Consider the following 22,007-nt stretch of genomic DNA (forward strand, 5'->3'; position numbering starts at 1 on the left):
TTAGCATTACCTCATTAATTTGGTAATGAGTTGGTGATTAAAAATTAAAATACAATTTCTTGTGAATGACAGAAGGTGTTTGCTATCATGATGCTATTTCCTTGCGGGTATGTCTCTATGAAAATCAGTGTTGCTATAGCTTTAGGCTTTAGCTATGAGTTACGTACGTTGTCAAAAAATCGTGCTTCATTAGAACAATGTCACGCACATGAAACTTCTTCCAAAGTCTGCATATCAAGGGACATCAGTGACATACAAGAAGCCACGAGTTACAAACAAAAGGGAGAAAAGAAAAGCGGAAAGCGGCTTAGTTTCCATCCTCCAAACCAGTGAATATACAGAGGGAAAGGCTAAATATCATTCACAGCATCAAATAGCCGTTTTCTCTTTCAATCATCTTTGAAAGTTGGTTGCAGAAGCGTTCATAGGAACCGGTGGAAGAAGGTGAGGGTTTTATGGTGAATCTGAATTTGATCTGCGTACATATACTTGCGGTCACTTTGTCCCAGCTTCGGTGCAGTCTGGTCTTATTTTATCGCGCTGAACTGCGCGAGGGACAAAAGACAGTCCACGGGTGTGGCGCCTACCAAAGCTAACAGATGAAGGAGAGGAGTCCGAAGTACTTAATTTGGAGACTGCTGAAACAAGGCCATCAATGGATTCATTTTCTACTTCCATACACGAAGCTTCCTCCCTCTTATGAGTACCTTGTTTGCGTTGGAGTTTTTGCCTCTGCTTCTTAGATGAGTGGGCTTTCTTGAAAAACTCGAATGAAGTGGTAAATTTATGCTTGTCCACCAGATGCTGTTGTCGACTTTTGTAGCTCTTGAACTTCAAACTACAGCCTTCCACCAGACATTCATACTGTTAATCAAAATTCAGGAGGATATCAGAGTCCAGTAAAAATGAAAACTGCAGATTAAACTTTTTTTTTTTACAAGTACTGCAGATTAAACATTATAAGAAAGGTATTTTCAATTTCCACAAGTTATTGCCATCTGTTTATATTCTGCAGGCTAGAAAGCATATGGATGGACAAAATGCTATCTAGGAAACATTGAGCTCTGAAGAGTACCAGACAACAGAGAGGTTGAGTTATCTTTGCGTATGGTAGTTATTACTCCTTTTTTTGTTCCTGCGTGCATCTCTGTGTGCGCGCATGATCCTTGTGAGTTCAAGGTCAAGGATGGGTACAGTCAATTGGGTCATAGAACAAATCCCATACAAGGAAAATACAAGTAAATCCCAGCTGAGCACCCAGAAGGAACAAAAATAGAAAACGGAGCATAATCAAATGTCATGTTTTGGGCTTTGTTCTTCCACCACAGCCATCACAGAAAATCCTAATTATGTGTGATAAAAATGAAATATTTGTTTCTCTTTATAGGTACAAAGTTAATAAACACAATTCATAAAGGGACAAAACACGACATCTTACTAAAAACGGAAGAAAACAACGCAATAGTTAGTATCCAGTCACACACACTAATATTGCATATAACAAAAGATACCATGGCATAGCCGCGTGCAACTTTAGCCTGAAAGAAGGAATCATGTGCTTCCGATACATGTATGCTTAGCAGGCGTGATGTTGGGTAAACCCTAGAGCATATTGAACAGGATGCAGTATGCCGTGCATTGTAATGATCTTCAAAGTTCTCCAACGAAGTCAAGCGTGAACCACAACCAACGATTGGGCAAAAGAAAACCCTGCTCAGAAGTTAGTTTTTAATGTTAGGCACATTAGAACAAATACAAGAACATAGGTATGTGAATGTTTTATTGTATTTTGGAATACGAAACACATAACATATCCCCTACCCCCCGGTAGGCAGCTGCCAAAACCAGTCAATTGTGGCCATTACAAAGACAGCATTCCTTGGAAGACAAAAGTTAGGGTCTCAACCATCCTAAAAAACATCAATAAATAAATAAAACAGCTGACTTGGAAAGAACCAGATCTTTTATCAGACATGCAAGTGGAAACAACAATGGTTAAATACTGGTCAAGGTGCTGCTTAGTGATCAAAGGATAGGGTAGACTCAGATACCCTAGGTTTGATTCTGTACTAGGTGTTTCCCTGGATTATCTGATTTATGGTTCTGAAGTGTGGACTCGAGTATCCACGGTTTACTCCCCATAGGTGGGACTTTCTGACCCTGCCTTTCCTAGGTGAGGACATTGTCAAAAATATGTGATTGTTCATTTACAGTAAATGGATGAAAGAACTACCAATGAAATCCCTAATCATCATATTAAAACTCAAAGCTCAAGCTTCTTACTCCTACCTCAGGACCAAAATTTAAAAGCAGCTCAGTACATCAGGAATCCAAGGCTTCTTGAACAATGCACATGCGAAAGCTATTTTCCTCTTAAACTCTACAAAACTAAGCATCTACCAGTCCTGATATCAATCAGAAGTCGCACGTAATTTCACAATGAAAGAATGATATACAACCAGAATGAAATACAATAGGCATGGAGAAAAATTATAAAATTAATTTTAATCATTATTACCCGCATTCCTTAGCTACCAAATCCTGAAGCTTATCCTTTTCATCTTCGGTTAAATCCAATGCAACCTGCAAGTTAAAAGAGAGAAGTTTTTTTTTTATTCTGTTCAGAAGATCAAGTACAAAAGACTGACCCACATTTAACCAAGGTAAAAGTACGCGTCTTCTAGAACACCACTTACGTAGTCGACACTGCACTAATGTCAAGTCTACAATTTAGTATCCCTTCAACAGAAGAGGAAAACTTAACATGGCGTGAATTTATCCAATGTGACGAAGCATAGGCTTTACACATACTTTGGCAGCGCAAGGAAACTACCACCTCTAACTGATAAAGGTGCAATCTCGCGATACCAACTTGATCTTAAGCAAGGGCGAATGCTAACATTTATGACACCCGTGACTAGCATAGATAATATGAACTTGATTTTCGTATATTTTTCTTTAAATAGTTACTTATCAAAAAAAACAAGCATTGATTCCTCTTTTCCCCATGAAAACTCAAGACTTATGGCAATATAAAACAGTAAAAGCAGATACCGACCATTGGTCCATTACAAACTCTACATCAACTCATCAAAAAAGAGAAAAGCCGAAAAAGACAACTCCATTAATTCAGCCATTTTCGCAACCGCAAAGAATCTCGAAAGGTTGAGAAAATCGAAGTTTCCCAAAGAAATAAATTTTCTAATAATATTACTACAGCTAATCACATACTACATGATTCCAGATAATCATGAAGTTGAAAGATCAACGGGGACCTGTTTAGCGATAAGTTCCCTCTCGACGTTGCCAGAAGCAAAGAAGGGAGACTCGGGCCCGAACGTTCGGCGAACGGATTTCCAGTACGGAAACCCTAATTGCTCTTTCTCTTCTACATCCATCGCCATGGTCCTCTCACCTCTGCTCGAATGAACTTGATTTTGAAATTTTCAATTGGCAACGTTTGGCAGGTTCCGGTACGGACTGCATTTGTTTGGGTTGGGCGTAAGGCTCGGCCCAAACTTAAAATCGATAATGCCAGGCCCAAACGAGTCTATCTTCTTTAAAGTTTCCTTCAGACATTTTTGAGAGAGAAGCGGCAGCACAAAGAAATTTTATTCTTAAAATAATATATTTCATGTCATACGTTAAATTTATTTTATAACAAAAATAATTTTATAATATTATATCAGAAATACTTTTGCGTAGATAAAAGATTCTCATATCTATTACGTTTCGATTAAATTACATGGTTGTAAGATTTGATTGTAAATCCCAAAACAGGAAAATTGGACTTAAAACGTGTTTTTCAAACCACTATGGCTTATAGTCTCGATATAAATATGAATAATTTGATGAGAAATGATATTAGTAGTCGTAGAATGCACAAGTATCGTACATTCTCTTTAAAAAAAGTGAGTAAATATGAGATCTACATAAAAAAAATATTAATTTTTTAATGATAAACCCAATCATTTTTCAAAATAACTGAGCAACGCTTACACAACCCATAATTATATCTAACATTACTTGTCTTTAAGTAGAAATATGCAATTATATATGACATTTTGTAATAAGATGAAAATATTATATCATTTTGTAACAACTGATGTGATACGTCGGATTGTAAAATTATTTTTATTATAAAATAAATCTAACGTATGAATTACAAAATATGACTATACTTGGATGGATCTAAACTCTAAAGTGCTACTTTTGATATCAAGGTCCTTAAAACGTATTCATAGTTTTCCTTCAAGGGCATATCAATAAACTCTGGTTTGCTAAAAAACATATATATATATATATATATATATATATATATATATATATCGAAAAGTAATCTGTCATATAAGAGTTTCCTGTGCAGTCTATGCCTACTACCAAGCTCAAACATTCTTTCCACTTGGAAAGGAAGTTTGTCACAACCGAACAGTGCAGCAGTTCACCGTGTAAGCATGAATTCGAAACCCAATCTTGCTAAAGGCCAAACCCACATTCACAATTTCAACCCCATCAATCACTATTCCGTCAAACACCAGCACGAGTAACTTGCATCGTGAGAGCAATGGTATAGAAATATGCAGGCATCTGATTGCTAAATTGTTATACAGAAACAATTTAAAAAAAAAAAAAAAATACCAAGAGAGACATACGAACAAACACATTTGTTTATCTGCAGAGCACAGTGGACACAACTGATGGTGATTTTATAAACTTCCAAGCCTAATGTCCAAACTGGGAAAGGATTGAATACAGCATCTCAAAATGCAAAAATGAAAATCATACACAACCATGTCGTGTTACCCATCTGCAACATAATCGGGAAGAACGTAGTCTCACCCTCGAGTGGAAGTGTTCCAATTCCAAAGCATGCTTCCCTCTGCCATTGTTCTACTTATTTTTGTTGATATGAACAAGGAAGAAATTTGAAAGATCCTTGATCGAAGTGCACAGACACAACATTGATCTGGACGAATAATCTGGTTATATAAGCCGAGCTGAACTAGTTTTTCCATAGAGGTGGGCATATACAATCTTGGTCCGATAAACGAGAATGAGGCTTAGTATAAATGCAATAATGCATAATCCAGACATTATTATCGAAGTTAGGAAGAAGCATATGGCACCTTCACACTTCAGTGGTTCATCCACACCAAACATGACTGAAAAAACTGATCCCCAATCCTGCTGCTGGTGATGGCGTTGATGAGCTTGCTTCTCTGCTTCATTGTCATATATACTGCTAGCAATTACACCAGAGAAAACTAATGAACCTGCAGGATTTGCGAGTGTGAGGAAATTGTACAGAGTCCCGAATTTTTTCAAACCAAACAACTCCGAGGCAGCAGCTGGCACAATTGCCCAGTGAGCCCCATAGCCAAGTCCAATCAACAACGTGCCGATGTGCATTGCCCCAGGCCACCCCATAGCAAAGAAAAAATGGCCTACTGCCATAATGAGTTGGGCTACAGCCATCGCAATTGGTCTTGGATAAGCATGCTCCCTGTTCATTAAAATCATAAGAATGGATGAGAAGAACAAGTCAAAATAAGAACATTTTTTTTAAGAACAAAATTAAGGCTTCGCAAAAATTCAGGAGGAACTGAAATCAACTTGTACCTCACAATGACCTCAGAGAAGTAACCACCACCAATGCGTCCTAGAAAGTTCCAAATGCTGATCATGGACACGAACATATGTGTGTTATCATACCCCAATGACTGGCTCATCTGGCCCAGATTATCGATCACTGTCAACCCAGATCCAGAACCCAATAGAAGTGAAAAAAATATAAGCCAAAAATCTGCTTTAATTAAAGCTTGTGTCAAGGTGAAGTCCTCCCCTCTATGTGGACCTCTCCTCCTCTTCACCCTCACTGCTCCTTCTGCAGCTGCCTGGAATAGTTTCACTTGCAATTGGGCAATTCGCTTTTTCCTCTCTGATGCTGGAAGCAAGTCCACTTCCTTTGGCTTCTCATCTTCCAGTTCACTGAATATAAGCTCACTGGAATCCTGTCGAAGTGTGTCAGGTTCTTGTTTCTGTGGCTCAGGAAGAAGTGTCTCTTCTTCTAAAGCTGTTGGCTCTAGGCAAAAACTCAATGACACAGGAATTGCAATTGGAATCAGAAGAAGGATAAATAAAATTATGGTAAAAATTGTTATCACTGTACGGTTCAAATCGACCAGATCTTCAACAAGCATGACCCCCATCAAATACGCAGCCAATAGGAGGCAGACACTATAGATAAACGAGAAACTTCTTCCATCAGTTGGCTGGACTTGCCTGTGACCCCCAACAGGTCTGACAATGAACATTAGGGCAATAACTACCATTGCTGGACCGACTGCAACCATGAATATCAGAGATGCATGATCAGGAGAATGAATCATTGCATAAATCTGAGTCAAAATTGCGCCACCCAATCCAGCAAAGCCCTTAAGAATCCCAACCACGGGACCGCGACTTTTTGGGAAGTTTTGCACGCAGGAAACCAGAGCAACTGTATTGAAGTAGGTCTCGCCATTTGTTCCCACAAATATAAGAATGCACATCTGCATACTGATATCCGTTAATGATTTAACTTGTCAAGATGGTATATAAGTTTGAAAAGTTTGTGAAAAATCTGACTGATAGAGAATTGGTATTAATATTGAATCTTTGGGATAATTACAAAAAGGAAAAAAAAAATCTTGCACAGAACAAACGTGAGCCACAGGCCCACGTGCCAATCCAACTCTCTCAAGAAAATGCGCTATGATGACCAGGAACTAACAATTAGACAAAAAACCGCACTCAATTAAAATGAAGGGAGAGAAGAAGAGAAAGACAAGAAAAGAGATGAAAGAAACAACATTCAATTAAACTTGCCAAGGCTCATTTAGCAGTAAAAGCTTATGAGTTTCTATTGATCGTGCTCTTGTAGCCTACAGCTCATCATTTAGAGCTCAGGATTAGATCACATAAGTCAACTTGTTGACAGGCCCACCGGACTTACTGTGGGCAAGGTTAGGCAAAATGATAAATCACCTAACTAAAATCAGTATCCTTTCAAGCAAGTAAAACATTGAATAAAATGAAGTTTGGTGGAGATAACACAAAACTCAGAGTTCTTTAATCAGCTGCTGTAGGCTTGGCTTTACCAAGATTTTATATCTAATTTTAAGTCAGAAAGAGACAAAGAAACCATTTTCTATCACCACATAAGGCGATCGGTATATAATAGCGATATTAATCCAGTGGGATGGCAAATCAGAATTTCTGGCACACAAAACGACATATATTTCAAACACCACCTCCAACCACTAAAATTTTCAGTTGATAAACCAAACTTTCTTCTCAATCACACAAAACTAAGCACTACAAAATAAGCTTCATCAAAATATATCATCGGAAACTGGAATGATCAATTAAATCTGTGATGAATAGAAGTAGGACACGGGAAAAAAAACCATCCTTTGGTTGAAACTCGCGGTGCCAAAATGGGAAAAAAGCTATACTGGATGGAAAATAAACAAAGCATTCAACTGAAAAGATAAACAAGATACTCACAGCCCATAAAGGCAAAGTGGGAGCTCTTCCAGTGACGACGAGCCAAACCCAGCCATACCCAACAAAGTTCTGGAGAGCACCGAGGAGAAGAGCAGCCCACGGGGGCAAGACCTCACAAAGGCTCCCAGCCAAGAAGCCAACGCTGTCACCCAAATCCTTGGCCACGCCGAGTCTAGCGACCTGCCTCTGGTTATAGCCAAGCGAACTCTTTATTACCGGCGATATGCTCCCGAAAAGGTAACCGATTCCCGCAAACGTTTGCAACCACATTGCCGCCACAAAAACCAGCCATCTGTTGCTAAAAAACGACCCCAACCTCTCTCTCCATCGCCAACCATCCATTTTAATTCACTCACTCGGTGCCTTCTTCCAAAACAACCAAAGCCGCTATCTTTGGCTTATTTTATTCCCTGGAAAAGTTAATGATAATTCTTTATAATACAACCAAACCACCAGAGAGAGAGAGAGAGAGAGAGAGAGAGGGGTTGACGATGACGATGACGTGCTGAATTGGGACAGCGAACTGTGTGGTTTGGCACCAAGTTCCTTGGCAGTAATAAAGCAAATGTCACCAACGAAATCATTTACGGAGATGACACTTCGGACATCGTGGAAAATGAAAAGGAAATCAAAGCAGCAGAGGGTGAGAATTGTAGTTTGTGATTGGGAAACCTACGTATCATTCAGGTTTTGACTTTTGGTAATTCCGCGTTAACCGCCAACCAGTTACCAGACAATCTTTCAACATCAATGTACGTATTTTTCAGAAAATATGAAAAAGGCACGAAATCCCAACAATTTATTAAGAATAAATCTTGTAACATCCTCACATTTCACACGTATTTTTTTATAATTTTTTCTTTTATAAAATATTTATTATATAAATAATAAATAATAAATTTAAAATAATTTAAAAACAATAAACTCAACAATTTTTTTAAAAAATATTAAAAAATTTTAAAATTTCAAAAAATATGAATTATGGAGTGTAATAAAAATTGTGTAACAAAACTCATTTAAAAATAAAGAAAAACGTGGAAAAAATTATAAACAGTGGCAGACCTACGTTGTATTAAGGGGGCCTCCACGGTGTCCACACAACGCCCTCTCCAGAACTTCTTGAAAGCATAAAATATCAATAATACATAATTCTATAAATGAAAATAATCTAACAAAAAATTTATAACCTCAATATATTTCTAATTTTTTTTAAAAAATTTTAATATACCTAAAAATATCGCTCTTTAATTTTTCTTATAGTCTAATTTTTTTTAATTTTTATATATTATTTATTTTTAAGAATGTGGCTTTTCCAAAATTAAAATTAAAATTAAGCTTAGAAGAAATAATAAACTTATTAGAGAATACCTTCAAGTTGGTGGGCTGTTTAATCCCAAATAACAGTCCACCAATAATAACCATCCACGTAAATACTCTAATTTACATATCTACAACCATCCTACAGAAGATCAAAAACCCCACAAAAAGCTTCCAAGTCCTCGTCATGTATTCCAAGTCCTCATCGTGTTCCAAATTGACTAGACCCTTTATCCTATCCCCTTTCGTCTTCCACCCTGACCAAACCAAGCGAATTCCTTGCCGCGATGGACTGATTTCTTGCCGAGCCACGATGGGCTGAAAACCAAGGGTCTTGAAGTCTTGAACAACGGATTGATCTCAAAAATACCTTGCCAAGCCGCGACAGGCTGTTTCTTGCATAGCCACGATGGATGGAGATCGACCCACTGAGCCGCGATGGACTGATTTCGCGACCCCCAATCACCCATCCCAAACCCAGGGTTTTGAACGATGGACTAATTTCGCGAGCCCTCCTCATTGTTCGCCCTCACAATGCATGATTTTTTGTTATGATTTTCTCATTAGAATTCTATGATTTTTAGGGTTTTTTTTTTTTGCCATTAACTTCATCCTGATTTTCTCATCGTCGTTTGCCCTCAACATAAAGACCTCATAACCCTTCTCTTCGTTCAGCCATCGCTCTTCGACGCCGCAAAGCTATAAAAACCCACCCATCATCATTACATCGGAGCTCATCTGGGATCTTGTGCTCAAACCATGGATGCGGGTCTCCTCGAACCACAACTAGGATGTTAAAGGGACCCCACGTACTAAGCAATATTTGACTGTGGAGAAGAAAAAAGTATTAGTTTCGATTGGTGATTCAAATTCGTAATTTATGTAAAGTAGCCTACCTGAGAAACTAAGATATTATGTATTTTCAATTTGAAGAGTTTTGTTTCAAGTTTATTGCAATCGGTGATTTCTGTAAAATAGAATACACGGACTGGTTGGGTAGGACGAAGAATTGGTTGTGTCGAACTGTTGGCAATGGTCTGGTAGTGGTGGCAACGATTGGTGGAAGCAACAAGCCCAACTCGTTTGGTAGAAGAGGGAAGGGGAAGCAATTCATTCGCAGGGCTTTTAATTCTAGCTTGCAATCTCATGCGGTGCTCCTCATGACTTTAACTTATGCAATGCTGAGATAGAATTTTATTGTTGAAGTTTGTTAGAGGGCTAAAAACAGTCCAACCGTTCCAAAGCATTTCTCAACTTATTAATATGAATCTAAACAATTTTTGTTATATAATATTGAGTTTCTTAATATGGAATCCAAAGTGAAAATATAAAAAAAAATCATTTAATGTCGATGATTTATATGAAAATAGTTTGTAGTAATTATGTCTTTATGATTTTTCAGTCTCTTTTTAATTTATATTAGAGAAATAATGTTTGCAGTCTAAAGATGTATAAGCTTCGCCCATTCTATTTGAAAAAAGTAGGTAAATCTAAGACCTATATGAAAAAAAATATTTTTTAACGATGAATCTCACTTTTTTTTAAAGAGAGTGCCTAGAGTTTGTACATCCTAAGACTGTATCTAGTATTATTCTTTACACAATAAAAAAGTTGACCGACCCTCGACACAATTTCTGGTTCCGCCATTGATTATAAATTATTAAAATTCTTATAAAATTTTTTGGAAAAGTTATATTTAAGGTTTACTTCATAGCAGTGCTAACGCAGAGGTGCCAGTATAACTTTGAGCAATGGCAAAGAAATAACCATGACAGTGTTAGCATATTAGCATCCTATATATTTCTCCAAAAATTAAGCAAATTCTGTACAAAATGAACCTATTTCCTAGCACAATTCTGTGACACCTAGTTTGGTTACTTTCTGTATGCTTTTATGTGTGAAAATTACGGTCCTTCAAATTAATTAAATGCTACTCATTCAACAAGTTATATCATGTCAATTAAAGATATTTTGGTACGTTTAATAGACTTTATTGTTTGTTAAAAAGCCACAGATTGTGGAAGCTAAACTAGCCAGGACTAGGGGTGCAAATAGTCCAGTCTGATTTGGCGATGAACCAAATATTTTCGGTCTATTATTTTTTCGGACTGGACTGGACCGAACACTCAAAGGGTCTTGCCTAATTTTTTTTAAATAATTAATAAAAAAATTTATTTAAAATACTAAATTAAATTAAGTGACTTATTAATGTAGATTATGTAACAAATTTAATAAAAAAAATATTTTATATAGTTAATGATAATAAATTAGATGAAAATTATATTATTAATTTATATAATTACTATATAATTAACTAATTGATATTATATATTAGTTAATTCATAGAATATTAACAAGTGTTAATAATATATTTAAAATTTTATATTGTTAATAGTGATAGGTTAGATGAAGATATATATAAAATATTATAAATTTATAGAATATTAACAAGTATTAATAACATATTTAAAATTTTATATTGTTAATTGTACAATTATTATATAAAAAATATTTTTTATTTTTATTTTTATTTTTCATTCGGTCCGGTCCGGTTCGGTTCGGAAAAATCCTAAACCGTGGACTGGATCCAAACTTTTCGATTCTCTAAAATGTGGATCAAGACCGATCGGTCTCAATCTCAATCCAGTTCGATCCGTTCCGTTTATCACCCCTAGCCAGGACAAGTCAGAGAAACATATCGGGGAAGTTGTTCCTCATGTTTGCCCCATCTGCTCGATGCCGGTGGTATGTGATTTTTAGCGATCTTGGACTCTGTTTGTTCTTTGAAATTGATGTCATTATTATTATATGGGGATTGGAATTGGAATTGGGGTCTGTGCATTGAGTTCTTTTGCATTACGACAAATGCACAATTTGCAAAGGTTTTTGGTGTGTATGCTTCTGCGACAAACGGGCGAGAGAAATTGCACGAAACCCGCATCCCACGTGACAACATGTAAACGACACCATTTAGGTTGCGTTTGGATGTTGAAGTGAGTTGAGTTGAGTTGAGTTGAGATAATAAAATATTGTTAGAATATTATTTATTATTGTTATTATTATTTTGAGATTTGAAAAAGTTGAATTGTTTATTATATTTTGTATTAGGATTTGAAAAAATTGTAATGATGAGTTGAGATAAGTTGAGAGGATTTTTGGTTCCAAACGAAGCCGCTTTCCTCCGTCTTCCCCTTTCATTTCATTTCAGATTTTTTTTTCATATTTTCTCATTCTTCCAACTTCCCACTCGAAATCTCTCTTTTCATTGAATCATTTTCTTGCAAGAATTAAATTTGACCAGAGACATGAGAAAAATAAAAAACTCCAAGAATTATCTTATCGTCTTCACACCTCCCTCTCTCATAAGAGATTAGCTAACTTCTTAGACACTACACTGTTGTTCCCAATTTGATATTCTATCAACACCAATTTTTTTACACACTAATTGGAAAAGGTAAGTGTTGTGTTATTTCAATCTCAGCCAAACTCTTTTTTTTTTTTTTTTTCATTCAATCCCTCCGATTATCGTCGATTAAAACTGACACATAGAGAATTAAATTTTTTATAAATTTTTTTTAGGTACATTTAGTATTTTCTTTATCTAAAATAATAATATTAAATACAGTCTTAAAAATGTGTTAAGTCATGTTTTCTATCTCGACATATTAGTTGTATGCATATCTAGTTTTTTCTGTCCTCCAAAATCAGTTTACTGTTTTTAAATTGCTTGAAATGGGATCATATGATATATGTGTACTTGGGTCAAGCAATAAAACTTTCTTTTATTTATCAGGGAAAAAAAATGTTTGGAATGGAAATCTTCACCTGCATAAAGTTTAGTGATATTTTCGAATGGGGAAACATGGTAAACATTAGCGTCGATATGTCCGAGTGGTTAAGGAGACAGACTTGAAATCTGTTGGGCTACGCCCGCGCAGGTTCGAACCCTGCTGTCGACGTTGAATCCTTTTCATGTCGCTGATGCTAAAATACAGTAAAAGCCCAAACGTCTTAACAAAATCTTGTCTGAAAATACTATTATTATCGTTCTATTTTACAGTTGTATTTTTTTATTTAGTTATTAAGTAAGTATTTTTTAATAATATTATATTTATTTTATTTTTAAAAAAATATTTAAAAATATTAAAAAATACATATAAAAAATAAATAAAAAAGGTCTTATAACTAATGGGAGCTACCAGCTGTAGTGCCACTCAATTTTTTTTTCACCAGACAACTCAAAGTGTTAAAAAATACATATACATAAAAAAAAAATTAAATAAAAAAAAAGTCCTATTAGAGCACCAGTTATGGGCTCAACAAAGTTAAATTATAGCCAAAGAATAGCTAAAGTGTAAGATAATGTGCTACAATTGGCTCAACAAATCAACAGTGATTTTAACTTCAAGTTAAATCACTAGCCAAATTTGTTGAGCCAAACGAGCTAGTCAAATAATTTTTTTAGACTAAAATATTCACTTGAGTTGAAGTGAATAATATTATTGAGGAAATGTTATGTTTTATAGTGAAATAATATAACCGTTGAAGAAATATAGCCATTGGAGAAATATATCCGTTGGAGAAATATAAGTTAAAAAAAATATATCTGTTGAAGAAATATAACCATTGGAATAATATGAACGTTAGAAAATTAGTAGGTAGTTTTTTAACAACGAATAAATATTTAAATTACAATTATAACTAAAATAAATGAAAAGTTTAAAATTAATATTTTATTAAAACTGTGAAATATTTATTGAGCCTGTTATTTGATGATGATAAAAAGTAACTAGTTAAATTTATAAAAGTGAATTTCTTAATCAAATTCTGGCTAAAGTTTGTTGAGAGCATAACTAATGCTCTTACTAACGGTAGAGCGGCAGCTGGGAGCGGTGGCCGTAGCGCCGCTCAATTTTATTTTCAACGGACAACTCATCAAGATCCTTGACCCTTTTTCATTTCGCTTCTATTCCCGATCCAGATAGGCGGGCAGAGCGAGCGAAAATGAACCCAGACGAAGGCGTTCGTGGAGCACTACTTCTCGACTTTCGAAACCGAGCGGCGTTGGCGAACTTGTACCGGGAGAGCTCCATGCTGACCTTCGAAGTCCAGAAGATCCAGAGCTCGCAGAACATTGTGGCCAAGCTCACCAGCCTCCCCTTCCAGCAGTGCAAGCACGCCATCACCACCACGACGGCAATCTTCAGCTCGCTGGTGAACAACACGCGCTCAGATTCAGTCAGGTATTTCCTCAAACATCTAATAAGCTGAATATATTCGGTTAATGCTTGTTTCTGAAGGCGTAGCCATCGATTTATGCACTTGCCAGTGCAATATACGGCGTGTGGAAAATCAAACTTTTGATTGGTTGAACACGCGAACATTTTCCAAATATTTCTCGTAATCTACTAACAGCCTTGAGCTTTTTTAACTTCCATCGTATTTATATCAAGATCTCACTTGAACATTCCCCTGTGGCTAGATTGTTCCCAACTTATGAATGCTTCTGTTTCTCCTGTAATTCCTGCCTTCCATGTTATGCCTCAATTTTCTGTAGATGTTCCATCTGATACCGACACCACAGGGGAGCTTTTACGTGTTGAATGACATTTTTCGCTTGAACTATGCACGAGTGTTAAGATTCAGGAACTTGACAGAAGAGTATTTTTTTGGAAAAAAAAAAAAATCATTATTTGACATCTAAAATTCAATCCAGGTTGTGCCATAGCCATTGCTTTTATGTTTCTTTCTCTCTCTCTGTCTTCTAACTTGGAGGTGGCGTGATCACGGGGGTATGAAATGCTACCACCAGAATATTTCTGTCATAAGCAATAAAAAGTGCTTTTTGAGCTCCAAGATTATAAACGTCGTTCTTTCACGAGACCCCTTTCACATTATCAGTTTCACTTTAGTTAATAGACTGTAAAGATTGACTGGCAAGGAGACAATCAAAACTGTATGAGAGTCCTACGTCCGCAGTTGCCTTCGACGGTAGCAGTGCATTGCATGTGACCTGTATAATATATAATGTGAATCTGAATAGCTTGATTCTCTAACCTTCACTTTTTCAGTTTCCTAGTCATCAACTCCTTTGTCCCTTCCTCCCAAAGCAAAACTTAACCTTTATAATCATCTTACCTTCTCAATTCCATTGCCACTCCTTGTGAACTTTAAGAGAGACTACAGAGAGGTCCAGTGAGGGTTTAGAAAGAGAGAGATCAATCAATTGGAAGAAGAAGAAGAAAAAGATGTCGGATTGGGGGCCGGTGTTTGTGGCCGTGGTGCTCTTCATACTGCTCACGCCGGGGTTACTGATTCAGATGCCGGGGAAAAACCGCTACGTAGAATTTGGCAACTTACAGACGAGTGGAGTGTCCATTCTGGTTCATTCCGTCCTCTATTTTGCTCTAATGTGCATCTTCTTGTTAGCTATTGGAGTCCACATGTACCTGGGCTCATAGATCCCAGAATAAACACCATCCATATCTGCAAGTTCCCGAGCTAGTGGTAACGTTGTGTGCTTCTAATCTCTGTTGTCATGTCCCATCGATTTCTTCTGTAATGAAAATTGAAATTGTGTGCTTCTATTACTTCTATTGCAATTTTTCCATTGATTCTCCCTATTAATGACAAATGGTTTGAGTTTGACTTGTTTGTATGCATAGTTCTTAACCACTCAAATTCACCCGATCCAAAATTCTACCGAGACTATACAGGATGATATGCAATTTCACATGGCATATTGCCTTGTGGTTTGCACATCTCTGTCTCTCCCTTTTCTTTTTTCTTTTTTAATGAGCAAAAGAGGACAACAATATAACAGAAAATATGGTCACGGTGGACTGAATTCAAAATTGGGATGAAGAATTTGGGTTGGATGGAATGTATATATGAATGCTTGACAAGGATATTGTTGGAAATGGGGCTATGCTTGACAAGAATTTGGGTGGATGCCATCTCATTTTCAACAATGTTAATGTAGTTGGAGTGATCAGGAAGGATCTGCGCGATAAGACTAGATGGGGAAAGTATAAAATTTTCAAAGTACGGTGAACATTACACGCTAGAGGCAAATCTTGAATCTATGCGTTACTTTAATTAGGTTATCAGGCTCATGGGCACCGTCTGAACAAAAGGCTGAAAAGGCCATACATTCGATGCCTTAATGTATAGCGAGTGATTGGTAGAGGGTGAAAACAAGCACAAAATCTTAGGGGATGTTTGGAAACATTGTATATCATCTCATCTCATTGTATTTCATCTCATCTCATCTCATTCTTCAAGCATCGCTTAATCTTTGATTTGAGCAGGGAAGAGGGATCATTTTTGCTATGCAAATTTGATGCTTAGAAGGCCGTTTGAGATTTCTTCAAATTGTCTATATTAAGTGAAAATCAAAATATATAGTCGTGTAAGCAAACCAAAGTGACAGTTATTTCTAGCGGCGGTGATATCTGGATTGAACTGATCATGATGACTGGTGGGGAGAAACAGGGCGAGTAAGCGCCATCCTCTGTTCTTTATGTAATTTGTAGCCACGCTCCAATCAAAGAAGATACAAACAAACATGTTGTGTTTGTTCGCATCTGAAACAGAGCATCACAGCCGAGGTAATTTGTAATCATTCATTTTTCGAGAACCGTACGGTCGTTTGTCTTCCTGCAGTTGTAACTTAAACTGCTGAATCAAGGACGATATTATCATGGATCAAGCGACTGTATTCTACATGGAAATAAATCTAAGCACAAAAAAGTTGAGGGGACACCAAGTAATCTTCATAATCTCTTCCTTTCAAGTTGCGTGAGGCTTACATCGATCAAAAGCAGGAAATAAAAGAGTAGAGCATCAAACCTTTTTTCAACCTTACTGCTTGCTAGACGTAGAGGTGAATGTGAAGAATAACAAGGAACAGAATAAGAAACAAACCGTAGAGAACTGTGTGCACAAAAATGGAAGCAATGCTAGTCTTCCTGTTCATGAAATCAAGGGGACGATTCTTGCCAGGCATTTGAAAGAGTGTTCCTGGTGACAGAATTGCAAACAGAGCCGCAGCTATGAGGGAAGCAGCCCAATCGTTCATTCTAAGCAGTAACAAACCACACCAAAACAAACAAATTCAATTTCCAACAGCAGCAGCAGAAGAAGAAGAAGAATCAGGCAAGCATGTAAAAAAGGGCTTTGGATGCCATGCTTATATATTACTTCGGAATCTTGGACGGGGGAACAGAATTTCCTAAAGCTGGAACTTTAATTCCCAACCACTAAACTTTATTCTTCCTCTTTTTTATTTATTTATTTATTTAAAGTTATTTCTGCTCTCTATTGGATAAGGCCAAGCATCATTTTCTATTGTTGTCAAGCCCAGAAGGAGTGCAATAATAACTACTAAGGGTGGATGATTATGCAGTCTGCAATCATTGGAGGCCCCAATAACGGATGGAGTTGGGTGACACCACTCCAATCAATGCCGTCCATTTCATCACTTTTTTTTTTTTCTTGGATGATTCAACTATTTGAGTAAAAATTGCATTTATAATAAATTTGTTTATGGATACATATAATATATTACCGATGTAAATTCTATGTCAGCTCGTATTTTGTTTTTTTTTTTAATATAAATATAATAAATTTACGCACCAACTTATAAATGTAATAACTAAAAAAATTAAAGTAATATTGTTTTTTTTTTTGTTTTTATTAATAATCCCACTGTTTTGAATATATTAAACTTTATCATTTCTTATTCATATTTATCATTTGAATATATACCACCATTAGACATGATAACTTTTTTGAAATGCATGTAAAAGTCATTGTCTATAGTATAACTTTTTTTTTAAATGCACTTTAAATTCCAAATTCTTATCCCTTTCTTAACATGCACATATATAATTGATATTCAAAATTATAATGTGTTATAATTTGTAATTGGTATACTCAGCTGAACTCAGTTAAAATGTCTTAACTTTAGGGCCAGTTTAGATTTTAAACTTATCTCAACTCATTTTATTTAATCATTACAATATTTTCAAATTCTAACATAGAATATAATAAATAATTAAATTTTTTTAAATTTTTAAATAATAATAATATTAAAAAATAATATTTTAACAATATTTTATTTAACTTTTAACTTTTATCTCAATTTAACTCAACATAATTCAACATCTAAACATAATTTAATAGAACATCCAAACGTAGCTTAATAATTAGAGCAAATGTACAAATTTAAAAAAAAAAAAATATATATATATATATATAAATATAATATTTCTCTCTTGGCTCTTTGCTTACAGAGTGTTCCAAGATCCTTCCATTTTCTCAACTGTCGCTCACCCTCAAAAGATCTCAACTTCCTCGTCCCCGTCCGTCGAGTAAAAACTAGCCACTTTTCTTGCTGTCCTTAGGCGATCCCTCACCGACACGCACATCTGACTTATCTAACACCTAGATGAAGGACATTAATTTTTTTTTTCTTTGGAGAAAGAAATGGTGAACTGGGCTGCCGTACTGATCGGCGTGGCACTGTTCGTGCATGCTACTAGCTCGCACCGGGACTTCTCTTTCATCTTACAGGGAAACAGCTAGCAGCTGGCCTGAGCTCGACAGCTTGAAGACCTAAAGGCAAGGCATTCGTCATACACAGACTCTCATCTTCTTTGTTCTCTACGTTGTGCTTATATATTCTTGGCGGTCCGAGTCGATATCTACAACGGCAGATCGGCTTTTTTTTTTCTCGGTATCTTTCCGACATCTATAATGTGTCGTGAGTATGACTCCGGTGACACCTCGTTTAGCAGATATAAAAAGCACATAGCTTTCTTGCTTATTCTCTCGTGCCTATACTTCTAATGATGTGACAATGATAAATGAAACAAAATACGACAAAGAACTTAGAATCGGATCAAACTCGTTGCTCGTAGCAGTTGTAGGATAGACCAACAACCTCGGTGAGAGGAACAGTACTGAAGGCCAGAATGACTACGAGAGAATTCATAGATTTGTACTTTAATGTAAACAAGACCTACAAGCCAACAGCGCACCAATTAACAAGGAAAACAGAAACGGAAATAGAATGTGAAAATTTAAACAAAGGGAGATATACAGCAACTCTATCTTGGGGAGATGAAAAAAAAAAAAGGAAAGAAAGAGCTAACAAGCTGTATGGACGTTATGGCCAAGCAGCTTTTGGATCAATTAACGTGAATGTGAATACCGATTGCAACAACCAAGATGGTGAGTATGCAAAAGTATATAATGGCATGAATCAAAATGGCAATCCCACTTGTGTTCATGTTCCCGAACTCAACCACCCTTGTTCTAGCCGGCAGTTGGAACAGCAACCCGGGCGAGAAGAGAATGAACAAAACCACCGCGACAACAACCGGCCCCCAATCAGCACCCATCGCTCTTTTTGTCTCTTTATCTTTCGTCTCGAAATGAAAAGGAGATAAGAAAATTAGTTGGGATTTCTCTTGCAGTATGAATGAGAGGAGAAGACAAGGATATGCTCGACCTAAGATGTATAGTAGGGGAAAAATGATTTTAATACGTACGAAGGGGGGGATGAGGGATGCTAAACTTAGTGAGAAAGAAGAGATTGGGTTAAAACGAGGGGAAAGGTATGTTATGGTTAGTGGGTTTGCTTTCATGAAGATGGAAACAAACACCTTTTTCTTTCGTTATAAGCTTGTAATAATTGGTCACCATAAGGCTTCTTTTAACTTGCTTTAGAGATCATTGATGAAGGTGGAGCCTTTTTTTAAAGAAATAATAAAGAGACAATTGGGAAAGGACGTGCATGTGTAAAGGTGGAGTCGTGGCTACGTGTGTATGGAACACTACTAGTTTGGTTTACATCTTTTACAGAAAAGACAAAGAGCTAAATGCATGCATTAAGGAATGGAATGTACCTGAAGGTAGAGACTACCAAAAGTGAAAATTGAAAAAGACAATAAATTATTGAATATATATATATATAGAGTAATTATACTCATCATCTTAATTCTCATCCTCTCATTATCTTATGATGTGATATTAAATGATTGAAAATTATTTATTATATTTTACTTGTGAATCTATCATCTAATGTCATATCATAAATTGATGAGAGAATGATAAAAAAATAAATAATAAATATATTTATTCATATATATTATATGACAAGGAACTAAACTACGTCAACGTGATGGCCAGCTTCAGACACTAGGTTGTCGATGAGGTGGAGCTCATACAGTCATACCAAGAATGGGCACCCCTAAACTAGCTTCAGCAAATATGTTTGGGCCGGTCTGATGTTGGACTTTGGAAATCTCTGCCCAGATTGAAGTATCAAACACATACAACTCGAACAAGGTCGGTCCAGCATTAAAAGAATTTTTTTAATTTTTTAATTTTAATTTTTTTTATCTTGAGTTTTGTTATCTTCAATCAAATTAAATAATGTATTTTTAATTGTATAACTAATTTATTAAGACATTTAAAATTAGTACATCAATTAATATGATTAAAGATGGTAAAATCAAACAATAATATTTGTGATGAATTCCAAACCGAAGGCATGCACCTCACTCTTTTTCTTCGGTACTCGTTTATTTTTTTAAAAAATGTTAAATGTATTAAAAAAAAATTTATAAAATATTTATTTCTTCACATATTAATTATTGATATGTTAAAAATCATAAAAATAACAAAATGAGTAAGTAAAAAATAACAAAATGAGTAAGTAAAATTATAAATGCATGGTGCATTACTCTTGTTTTATCCCCTGGCACATCAACCGGTGCGATCCGAATAACTAACCAATCCCTGGGAATGAGGAAGACAGAGCCGCCCGAGGAGAGGAAAAGGCCGCATGATGCCGACCAACGGATCCTTGTATCCTGTCCTTGTCGAGAATGTATTGCGTCGAATCCAATGCCCTTCTGCCGATTTTGAACTCTTTCTTTGTCTGTCGAACTTCCATTTTTTTGTCCTCGTCCAGTGGCTTTCTTCTACACATGCCCACAACTTTAAAATTTAAATTACATCTCTCTTTATCTTCTCACTTGGGGGGACTGCTAGTGAGAGAGAGAGATGGTAGATTGGGGGCCAGTGGTGATAGCGGTAGTACTGTTTGTGCTGTTAACGCCAGGGCTGTTATTCCAGCTGCCTGGAAATAGCCGAGTGGTGGAATTTGCAAACATGCAGACAAGTGGAGTTTCCATATTGGTCCACACTGTCATCTTCTTTGGACTCATCACTATATTCCTCATCGCCATTGGTGTTCACATCACCACCGGGTAATTTTATCATTTTATGCACATGTAGCACCCCACCTCTTGTTTCGTCCTGTTGATTCTGTATCAATTTTTTTTTTTCACACTTCCGTCTTAATTTGTTCATGAACAAGGTAGCCGGAACGAAATGACGCCACTGGTGTGGCTCCTTAGCAACATATCTGAAATATCTTACATGCCATTGTTGTTTGAAATTTAAAAAACGAGTTTCTTTGGGGTTCTTTCTTATTGTATCAATTAGCATGCAGCTCTTGGAATCTTGTATTGATCCGTAATCTTTAGGGTCTAAGCTGAGGTGATCAGGTAGTTTATTTGACCTTACCACATACCGACGGCAGCCGGCTTATCAGCAGTAGAAGAACGATTCCAATCCGACAAATTCATAATGGTTCTGAAGATAAGTGAATTACTTCAAACCTATGAACAAGAAAGTACACATTCAAAATGAGAGACAGCATAATTAATTTGTGCAACCACAACAGTAACACCACCCTGCATCTGGATATCTATTTAGTAACTAACTTCCCAACTTAACCTATTTGGGCATTTATTAAATTTAATAATAATAATAATAATAATAATAATAATAAGAGAAATGCTTTAGTCTTAAGAAGATTTTACAAAAAATAAATTGATGTAACTTGATATAATACGTCAGATTGTAAAATTACTTTTATTGTTAAGTACTAGATCTAATGTATCATATAAACCATATCAGTTTATAAATTTATTTTTATAAAATCTCTTTACGACTCTTAACACTTTTTAATAATAATAATAAGAAGAAGAAGAAGAAGAAGGAGGAAGTATTAAAAAAGCCTAAACTAAATCAGTGTAGTGCAGGGAAGAAGAAACCTCGCAAAC

General features: G+C 36.0%; 6 protein-coding genes and 1 non-coding gene across 8 annotated transcripts; 3 read left to right on the top strand and 4 right to left on the bottom strand.

The window, feature by feature from the left end:
- Window positions 1-164: 164 nt before the first annotated feature.
- LOC108987065 (zinc finger protein 511) lies at window positions 165-3,442 on the bottom strand. The gene is made up of 4 exons (XM_018959908.2): window positions 3,276-3,442; window positions 2,519-2,583; window positions 1,512-1,710; window positions 165-864 (listed from the first exon to the last, which is right to left on the bottom strand). The coding sequence occupies exons 1-4, from the start codon at window positions 3,402-3,404 to the stop codon at window positions 496-498; spliced, it is 762 nt and encodes a 253-aa protein (XP_018815453.1). The 5' UTR covers window positions 3,405-3,442; the 3' UTR covers window positions 165-495.
- A 1,123-nt stretch (window positions 3,443-4,565) lies between these two features.
- LOC108987087 (protein NUCLEAR FUSION DEFECTIVE 4-like) lies at window positions 4,566-7,994 on the bottom strand. Of its 2 annotated transcripts, none has more exons than XM_018959947.2 (3): window positions 7,549-7,994; window positions 5,620-6,551; window positions 4,566-5,503 (listed from the first exon to the last, which is right to left on the bottom strand). In XM_018959947.2, exons 1-3 carry the CDS (start codon window positions 7,888-7,890, stop codon window positions 4,984-4,986), a joined length of 1,794 nt encoding a protein of 597 aa, XP_018815492.1. In that variant the 5' UTR covers window positions 7,891-7,994; the 3' UTR covers window positions 4,566-4,983. The 2 variants fall into 2 exon arrangements, with proteins under 2 accessions (XP_018815492.1, XP_018815493.1); XM_018959948.2 differs by having other exon boundaries at window positions 5,620-6,558; window positions 7,549-7,708.
- Window positions 7,995-12,742: 4,748 nt separating this feature from the next.
- Window positions 12,743-12,824, top strand: TRNAS-UGA. The gene has a single exon. It is a non-coding gene; the product is annotated as a tRNA-Ser (tRNA).
- A 941-nt stretch (window positions 12,825-13,765) lies between these two features.
- On the top strand, window positions 13,766-16,575 carry LOC108987072. Its single transcript, XM_018959923.2, has 2 exons — window positions 13,766-14,108; window positions 15,041-16,575. The coding sequence occupies exons 1-2, from the start codon at window positions 13,870-13,872 to the stop codon at window positions 15,324-15,326; spliced, it is 525 nt and encodes a 174-aa protein (XP_018815468.2). The 5' UTR covers window positions 13,766-13,869; the 3' UTR covers window positions 15,327-16,575.
- Window positions 16,576-16,618: 43 nt separating this feature from the next.
- LOC108987075 lies at window positions 16,619-16,973 on the bottom strand. The gene has a single exon (XM_018959926.2). It carries the CDS (start codon window positions 16,943-16,945, stop codon window positions 16,739-16,741), a length of 207 nt encoding a protein of 68 aa, XP_018815471.1. The 5' UTR covers window positions 16,946-16,973; the 3' UTR covers window positions 16,619-16,738.
- A 1,175-nt stretch (window positions 16,974-18,148) lies between these two features.
- On the bottom strand, window positions 18,149-19,515 carry LOC108987073. The gene is made up of 2 exons (XM_018959924.2): window positions 19,023-19,515; window positions 18,149-18,889 (listed from the first exon to the last, which is right to left on the bottom strand). The coding sequence occupies exon 1, from the start codon at window positions 19,269-19,271 to the stop codon at window positions 19,059-19,061; it is 213 nt and encodes a 70-aa protein (XP_018815469.2). The 5' UTR covers window positions 19,272-19,515; the 3' UTR covers window positions 18,149-18,889; window positions 19,023-19,058.
- Window positions 19,516-20,618: 1,103 nt separating this feature from the next.
- LOC108987074 lies at window positions 20,619-21,250 on the top strand. The gene has a single exon (XM_018959925.2). It carries the CDS (start codon window positions 20,941-20,943, stop codon window positions 21,148-21,150), a length of 210 nt encoding a protein of 69 aa, XP_018815470.1. The 5' UTR covers window positions 20,619-20,940; the 3' UTR covers window positions 21,151-21,250.
- Window positions 21,251-22,007: the final 757 nt, after the last annotated feature.

Source organism: Juglans regia, chromosome 10 (genome assembly GCF_001411555.2).
Source record: "Juglans regia cultivar Chandler chromosome 10, Walnut 2.0, whole genome shotgun sequence".
NCBI classification, from domain to species: Eukaryota; Viridiplantae; Streptophyta; class Magnoliopsida; order Fagales; family Juglandaceae; genus Juglans; species Juglans regia.

Excerpts from the sequence above, each read along its gene's own strand:
- LOC108987065 (XM_018959908.2), bottom strand. The coding sequence starts at position 3,404 with ATGGCGATGGATGTAGAAGAGAAAGAGCAATTAGGGTTTCCGTACTGG. Across the intron at positions 2,584-3,275 it reads GGGAACTTATCGCTAAACAG|GTTGCATTGGATTTAACCGA; the intron begins GTCCCCGTTGAT and ends TTTAACTTGCAG. Across the intron at positions 1,711-2,518 it reads TTGGTAGCTAAGGAATGCGG|GGTTTTCTTTTGCCCAATCG; the intron begins GTAATAATGATT and ends ACTTCTGAGCAG.
- LOC108987087 (XM_018959947.2), bottom strand. The coding sequence starts at position 7,890 with ATGGATGGTTGGCGATGGAGAGAGAGGTTGGGGTCGTTTTTTAGCAAC. Across the intron at positions 6,552-7,548 it reads CCACTTTGCCTTTATGGGCT|ATGTGCATTCTTATATTTGT; the intron begins GTGAGTATCTTG and ends ATCAGTATGCAG. Across the intron at positions 5,504-5,619 it reads TTCTCTGAGGTCATTGTGAG|GGAGCATGCTTATCCAAGAC; the intron begins GTACAAGTTGAT and ends TTTAATGAACAG.
- LOC108987072 (XM_018959923.2), top strand. The coding sequence starts at position 13,870 with ATGAACCCAGACGAAGGCGTTCGTGGAGCACTACTTCTCGACTTTCGA. Across the intron at positions 14,109-15,040 it reads ACGCGCTCAGATTCAGTCAG|AGAGACTACAGAGAGGTCCA; the intron begins GTATTTCCTCAA and ends GTGAACTTTAAG.
- LOC108987075 (XM_018959926.2), bottom strand. The coding sequence starts at position 16,945 with ATGAACGATTGGGCTGCTTCCCTCATAGCTGCGGCTCTGTTTGCAATT.
- LOC108987073 (XM_018959924.2), bottom strand. The coding sequence starts at position 19,271 with ATGGGTGCTGATTGGGGGCCGGTTGTTGTCGCGGTGGTTTTGTTCATT.
- LOC108987074 (XM_018959925.2), top strand. The coding sequence starts at position 20,941 with ATGGTAGATTGGGGGCCAGTGGTGATAGCGGTAGTACTGTTTGTGCTG.